The sequence below is a fragment of the Halictus rubicundus genome, unplaced genomic scaffold, assembly GCF_050948215.1.
Source record: "Halictus rubicundus isolate RS-2024b unplaced genomic scaffold, iyHalRubi1_principal scaffold0099, whole genome shotgun sequence".
Taxonomy (NCBI): Eukaryota; Metazoa; Arthropoda; class Insecta; order Hymenoptera; family Halictidae; genus Halictus; species Halictus rubicundus.
This window is the reverse complement of record NW_027488640.1, coordinates 428,464-435,944: the sequence shown is the minus strand read 5'-3', so window position 1 is coordinate 435,944 and position 7,481 is coordinate 428,464. Positions and strand designations below refer to the sequence as shown.

At 56.2% G+C, this 7,481-nt stretch overlaps 1 protein-coding gene across 1 annotated transcript; it reads right to left on the bottom strand.

The window, feature by feature from the left end:
- Nucleotides 1-2,628, bottom strand: LOC143363699 (uncharacterized). The gene is made up of 2 exons (XM_076804246.1): nt 412-2,628; nt 1-297 (listed from the first exon to the last, which is right to left on the bottom strand). Exons 1-2 carry the CDS (start codon nt 2,626-2,628, stop codon nt 1-3), a joined length of 2,514 nt encoding a protein of 837 aa, XP_076660361.1.
- Nucleotides 2,629-7,481: the final 4,853 nt, after the last annotated feature.

The window sequence follows — 7,481 nt, the reverse complement described above, 5'->3', positions numbered from 1 at the left end:
TCATCGCAACACGCCGAACCCATATCTCGATGCGTCGGTATGCAACTCAGTTTCTGCATTTACTTTATACAGCCGCAGCACCGGTTTTTCGACTAGTTTAGCTTTCAAAGTGTCGAACGCGTCCATCTCCCTACGCCCGAGCTCGAATTTCTTATCCGCCCGCAATAGATCGGTTAGTGGTCTTGCGATCAACGAGTAACCCTCGATAAACTTTCGGAAATATCCCGATAGTCCCAAGAAACTCCGAATCTGCTTGGCTGTTTTGGGCGTTGGGAATTTTGCCACGGCCAATGTTTTCTGTTCGGACGGTCAGACGGTGCCATTCTCGATTATATGTCCGAGGAACTCGACTTTCGTTTGCAACTACGAGCATTTTCCCCAATTGATTTCTAAACCGAAATCCCGCGCTACCGACAGAACCGACTCGAGACTTCGCATCCCGCTCTCGACGTCCTTCGACGGCACGATAAGGTCGTCCATGTACGCCAATATGACTCTTCGTCTCAAAAGATCTCCGAATACAGCGTTAATAAATTTCGCGAACACCGCCGGTGAGTTGCACAACCCGAAGGGTACGCGTAAAAACTCGTACTGCCCGTCTGGCACAACGAACGACGTAAACTTCCGGCTAGCCTTACCGACCGGTGCGTGGAAAAATCCGTTTTTCAGATCAAGGGTACTGAACACTTTCGCACCCTGCAACGCATCGAGTTGGTCCTCCACGAGTGGGAGGGGATAACGATCTTTTACAATTTTCGCATTTAGCTTCCGATAGTCGATGCACAGGCGCGCGGAACCGTCCTTCCTTTTGACAAGTACGACTGGACTTGCGTAATCAGAGAGCGACGGCTGCACTATACCGTCCCTCAGCCATTCACGTATTTGCTCATTTACAGCATCCTTTTCCGGCGGGGCCAGGCGTCTCGCTCTCTGGTACACAGGTTCGTCGTCTCTTAGAACAATGTCCATTCTCACGTCTACCTCGCGGATTTTGTTTGGTACATACGTCGCGATTTTCTGCCGAAGTTTTTCTCGTATTGCGGCGTCTTTGATATGCGCGACATCTATGGCGGGGCGCTCGACTTCGATATGAAATATTTCGGGTACGCTACTAACGGCGTCGTGGCTGGCGGGAACCTCTGTTTGTAATTTCGAGATTAATATCTCGCTCCCGCTTTTCGTCAGTTTGACCGTATTCAGAAAGTCGGCTCCCAAAAGCAAATCGTGTCTCAGTAACACGTCCGAAACTACGAAAATCCGAATCGCGTACGTGTTTCCGTCAATGACAACGTCCGTTGTGAATTTCCCGAGCGTCTCGTTACCGTTAGACCCGATACCCGCGAACATTGTCTCGCTACCCCGCAGGCAAGGCGCGCCGATTCTTACATAACATAACGCTCGCATCAAAGTCAGATCGCTCGCGGTGTCTACGATTGCCGTTATCGCGCGATTGTTTACTCTTACCATTTTGCAGGACTTCGTCGTGGGCGACTGTACCACAACGTTTACGTTTTTCTCGGCTTCGGTGCTGCGTCTCGGGCACGCCGGCGCAATATGTCCGTGCTGCCCGCACCGGAAACACTTCAGGCCCCGAGCTTTCGCCGGACAATTCGCGCTGAGATGATTCGGCTCGTTACAGTTGTAGCACTTCCTCGTCTCTTTTCTCGGCGCCCATCCGTCGGCCCGTCGATTTTCACCGCTGCTCGCCGTTCCCGCGTCCCTCTGCAGTCTAGTCCGTGAGCCTCCCGCGCAAGATGCCGCCGAAAGCGTCAATTTTTCGAAGGCCCGCAACAGAGCTTCTGGAGTGCGGAAACAATGCATCCTCGCCTGAATCTTCAACGCCGGATCGGGTATGCCTTCGATGACGTGATCTACCAATTCGATCTGGTCGTCTATCGGTATGCGGTTGGCCTTTATTAATTTGTAGTGGAGGTAGTCCTCGAAGAGTTCCTCCCTTCTCCACACTCGCTCTTGGAACTGCTTGCGTACTAGGACTTTACTCGGCCGGCGATAAAACATCTGTTCGAATTCGAACAACAATTCGTGAGCACGTAGTTCGAGGAAGTCGGGTCGCGAGTGCATCCATTCTTGCGCTTTCCCGCGCAGCCGCATTCCAATTAGGACTTTCGTCTCATCGTCGCCTAATCGGTAAGACGTTTGCAGAATCTTTACCTGCTTCTCCCACGTAGGGTAATCTTCGGATTTGCCGTCGAAATAGCCGAGCAGTTCGGCGACCGATTTTACGCTCATCCGTCCGCGCGTATTCACTGCCGTCGGCGAGCTCGCGCGCTCGGGCGCGTCCCGGGGTTGCCCCCCTCGTAGGAGCGCGATTTCGCGTCTCGCTAACTCCATTTCCCTTTCTAAAATAGCCTTTTCTCGCCTGCACAGGTCCAGCTCGCGCCGATTTCGTTCCATTTCGTCCCTCGTTCCGTCTGTGTGTTTTTCGTTGTCCTCCAACCGGTCCAAATCGTCGCTTGCGTGCGTTACCTTCGTCAGTCCACCCGTCGGATCGTACGCTGCCAGTCGGGCTATCAATTCGGATTTTACACCCGCCGTCGGTAACCCGCAATCTTTGAGAATGTCCCTCAGCTCTGAGACTGTGAGCGTGCTCGCGTCTGCGGTGGCCATTTTCACTTCGCGGTATTTAACGGGTTTTCGTTCGCACCAGCGCACCAATACTTCGATCTCTGCCACTCGATGCTCTAATCCCGGACGAGCCCCCAAAATTATGTGGGATCAGAGGTGTTAGGAAGTACTGGTCACTTATAAGCACGAGGAAACGAAAACTTTAATGTGATAATGTACAAAACAAGAAAAAAAAGAGAAGTACAGGGGTTACAGCAATTGCGTCCGCGCTCGGATTTACGGGGTTCGCCTCCGTCTGAGGTCATTCCCACGATTATCTTCGCGCACTCGATAGGCGTTTCGAACGCCCTTTTTCGTCGTCTCTACACGTCTCTAGTTCGTCTCTCTACAATCGTCCTTTCGTCACTGTCTTACGTTCGCGGCTGCCGTATCGGCCACGCGTACTCTTTCTCTCTCACTCTCTCTCTCTTTCCCTCTCTCACGCATACTCTTCGCGCTTCCTTTGCCACAATACGGCGCTCTGTCCTTCGTGACACATCGCGATGTTTACTCGTTACTTTCCGCGAGACGACCGTTGCCTTTCGAATTCACGATCGCGCGGACCCTACATATATATATAAGGGAAAAGAAAGGGAAGAAGCAAGTCTGTGCACATGTCGACCGAGGACGGTCTAGAGTGTCAGGAATGGCCGAGCTGTGGGCATTTCCTACGAGGGTACATTTTATTGCGCCGGGATCGTAAACCGGAGACCTTCGGCGGGCCCAATTCATGGAGCGGGACTCCCGGGCATCTGCAACCCAAATGTGGATGGGTCCGAGCCATGTGGCGAGCAGTGTCCGGGGGCCCCGAAGTTTACAACCCTTGGGTTTTTCCAGCACCCCGGCAGGCAGTCGGGGCAAGCTAGGATTCACCCCTCCATAGCATCTAGGAAAATTAAGGAGAACCTAAGACTCGACAGATTCCGAGCAACCTTCGTTTCGAGCACTTCGACAAGTAAAGATATTTTTTGGGAAGTTTTGCAGTTCGTTATTCCGCCCCGTGATACCCATCCTCGGCAAAAATCCAATCCACAAAGTATTATCGAGGGTGAGGAGTAATTAGGGGGGAATTGGGAGAAACCTTCTCTCCCCTGAAAATAATTTTAGAAAATCCCCACTCCTTGTCGAGAAAACGGCGATTGGAGGTCCGTTTTTGAGATTTGTGGGGAAACTAATTAGAGTAATTCGGAGGGTTCGTCAAGGGATATCCAACGAGCCCCCGCCCGACCAAATCGGAGCAATTTGAGTTGGACCATCTAACGGGTGTCCAAAAAGTAACTCCACAAAAATAAAATTCTGTGTGAAAATGTAGCAGTGGTCCCCTCGTGAAAAAAATCACTCCTCCACCCCCTCCAGAACGCGAGAAAAAGGCTCCTACTAGGTGAACGGGTGGTCTGAGAGAAAAACTCGGTACAGGCCGATTTTCGGGTAGCACTGGGGCCATCCAATCCCGCAGGAAAATGTGAGTGGTAATAATTGAAAAACCCCCACTTCCCTCTTGGCCGGAACCCAAAAAAAGGACTATTTTGCAGATTTCTAGAGTTATTAGACAAATTGCAGGGATAATTAGCTAGGAATAATTAAGAGCGAGAATTAGGAGTTTAATAGGATAGGAAGAAAAAAAGGTTTATTAGTTTTTAATTTTAAAATACAGCGAAACAACGATGAGAAACCGGGGGGTAAGCGTAGAAGATCAGGGATAGCGATTAAGTGCGTAGAAATACGACGAATTAGGGATAAGTTTGTACATACAGCGAGCGATAGGTTAAGGCGATTAATAAAAATTAGTGTAAATAGCGGATAAGAAATTCGAGACCGAGATAAAAATTTTTTGTGTGGATGAAAATCTGTGAAATTGGGTTAGAACGAATAAAATAAGGCAAATTCTTTCTTTAAAAAAAGGGTTAGGGTTAGGGTTAGGGTTAGGGTTAGGGTTAGGGTGGGGTTGCCCCCCCGGATGGGGGCGGAGAGGGTAGGGAGGGCGCGGGGGTCTCCCCCGCGTCAACGTGTGCCCCCGGTTGTGGGGGGCGGAGTGGGGCTGGCGCGGGGAGTCTCCCCGCGCCCTGTTATGCCCCCACAACTGGGGGCGGTGAACTCGGGGGCCCGGGGTGTGAGCTGACCCGGGCCCCCGGGGGGGAGCATAGCTCCCCCCGTGATAGGCCGACACCCCCCGGGTTAATTTCCCGGTTTGGGGGGGTGTCGGTCCGTCCCTCCCGTTAGGGGAGGGGGATTCGTGGGGGGATTTGGGTGAGGAAGGGTCGGGGCGTGCCGGATCGCGCCTCCGACGGCCCTTCCTTCCGGTGGCGGCGTCCTCTTGCTCTGGCCGGGGCTGGTTCCTTCGGGACACTGGCCCCGAGCGGGGCACGAGGACTCCGGGAGCTGTGGGTGGACCGAGCTGGGGCTCGGGAAGCCCAATCCGAAGGCTCCAGGGATGGGGACACCGGGCGGGTCCCTCCGCCCGGTGTCTTATAGAGTAGGCAGTGGGGGAGGCTAACCCCCTCCCCCGGGGTGGCATGTATTAGCTGGGAGGTGTCCTGTTGAGTACTCGCGTGATCCAGGCACCTCCCATGCAGCTTAGGTGGGCGTGAGGTTTTAGTGGGTAGTCTCCGGGGGCTCCGCCCCCGGAGAGAATCCCACATAACCCCGGCTTCCCCCAGGAAGTCGGGGTATGTATAAAACATTTCCTCACGATAAAAAAAAAAAAAAAAAAAGGGTTAGGGTGGGGTCCGAGGATCTGTGGCCTCTACAGTGGGACCAGCTGTCCCACTGTCGAGCCGTTGTCTCTATTTGAGGGATGTCACAGGTCTAAAGTCCTCTCGCTCCACCTCCTCGTGGTGGACCCTGGGAACACACATAGTTGTGTGTTGCTAACGGAGCGAGGGGCATTCCGCGGAAAGTAGTGCCAATGATGTGTGAGGCGATGCCGGCGGGATCCTCGGATCCTGGCAGGGCCTCCCATGCGGGTATGGCTCACACGGAGGGATGAAAACCGCGGGCCAATATGTCCTGCGATAACGACCGGGGAGGTCGCCGCTGGGCGTCCATACCGTAAACCGGTGGTCATGTTTGACCGGAACGGGGGTCTTGCCTTAATCGGCTGGGCCGCGAGGATGATAACCTCTATAAAAAATCTCTAACCCTAAGCTAAGGTGCGCGGTGAGAGGGTACGCCCTGGTCGATGGCATCAGGGCGTGGCTGGTGGGTGCATCAGCCACGAGCGCACCAACCACTGGATACCTGGCGACCTCCAGTGGAATATAGCCTTGCCTGGGTAGTGGGGACTATGCCCAGGTCGACCTTAATTCCCGCCATACTCGTGGGATACACATGGAGAAACTTAACAAAAAAAAATGAAGAGGTTAAGGGGAGGGAACCGCACCCGGAAGCGGAAGAGAAGGAGTTGGTGGGGCTGGCGCCACCGCCGGCCCCGGTGGATCTGATGCCGCCTCCGGCACCGGTTCCCCGGGATCTCAGGTCCCGGAAGGGTACTCCGGTGCCGGAGCCGGAGGATAACCGGGGTTCAAATATCTCGGTCGGCTCCAACAGCAGTGCTGCCAAGGAGCTCAAGCGGGAGCGCGAGCGTCTGGAGGATCCCGCGCGGCCGGAGATACGCAGCATGCTTCCCGGGGAGTTGACCGCCTCAATCGCGGAGCGGTCTGACGATATCCGGGAGCTGGCAGACAGCAGCCGCAACCTAAAGGGGACCCACGTGAAGGGTTTCCGCGAGTCCTCCGCGGACATTAAGGCGGCGGTGCGGGAGCTGGAGCACAGGGGCGTCCAGGGGGAACATCCTGCTGCTGGCTCCGACCCCGCCTCCCTCGCCGAAAAAGCTATTTTAAGAGAGCGGAACGCCGAACTGGAGAGGGAGTTGCGGGACACCCGCGACACCCTTGAGGCGTTAAAATGGGAGCTCGTCATGACTAAACGGTTGCGTGATGCTCCTACCACGCCAAGCAACCCCCGCCCTCAACGCTGCCGGCAACGCTGTCGGGGACGCCGCGACACTCGCTGCATCCAGGGCACCTCCGGCGGGCGAATCCGCGCCGGAGTTGATGGCCCAAATGCGGACGCTCCTGGAGGCGAGCCTCGGCTCCTTCCGGGAGGAAATGCGGAGGGAGCTGCGTCGCGCGGTCGTGGCCGTTAACCTGGCCGCGGGTACGCATAGGGCCCCCGACCGCCGCCTCCCGGGCCTCCAGCGCCGCCAACGCCTGCACCGGTGCCAGCACCAGCTCCTCTAGCGCCGCCGCGGCCCACCCCTGTGCCTGCGCCGCCAACGTCGGCCCCTGCCCCAGCGGCGGGAGGGGCCCCGAAGGCGAAAAAGAAGAAGAAGGGGGCGAATGCCGCGACCCAGAACCCGTCCTCCACCCCGGCTCCGGCTGCATCTGATGAGGACACCTGGGCGATGGTGGTGGGTAGGCGAGAGAAAGCCGCTGCGAAGGCCGCTGCCAGGGCCGGTGCGTCCGCACCCACCCAGAAGGGAGGGAAAGCAGCGGCCTCTGCCGCGAAGGGCAGGAAGGCCACGGTCAGGGTGAAGACCCCCCCCTCGCGCGGCGGCGGTCACGTTGACCATCCCCGAGGGGGTAAAGGCCACCTACGAGGAGGCGATCCGGAGGGCACGCCAGGGCGTCGACCTCGACGCCCTAGGCATTGGGGCCCTCCACTGGAAGAGGGCGGTAACCGGGGGCCTAGTTATAGAGGTCCCGGTGCTGATGTAGGCCCCAAGGCCGATGCCTTGGCAGCCGGCATGACCGTCGTCCTGGGGGACATGGGTGTCAAGGTCGCCAGGCCCGTGAAGAAGGCGGAATTTCGCCTCACGGGCCTGGATGTGTCCGTGACCCCCCGGGAGTTGGCCGAGG

What these genes read in the sequence shown, in the direction of transcription:
- LOC143363699 (XM_076804246.1), bottom strand. Translation starts at nt 2,628, where the DNA reads ATGGCCACCGCAGACGCGAGCACGCTCACAGTCTCAGAGCTGAGGGAC. An exon ending in GTCTCGAGTCGGTTCTGTCG is followed by an intron (nt 298 to 411) that starts GTAGCGCGGGAT and finishes CCGTCCGAACAG; the next exon opens with AAAACATTGGCCGTGGCAAA.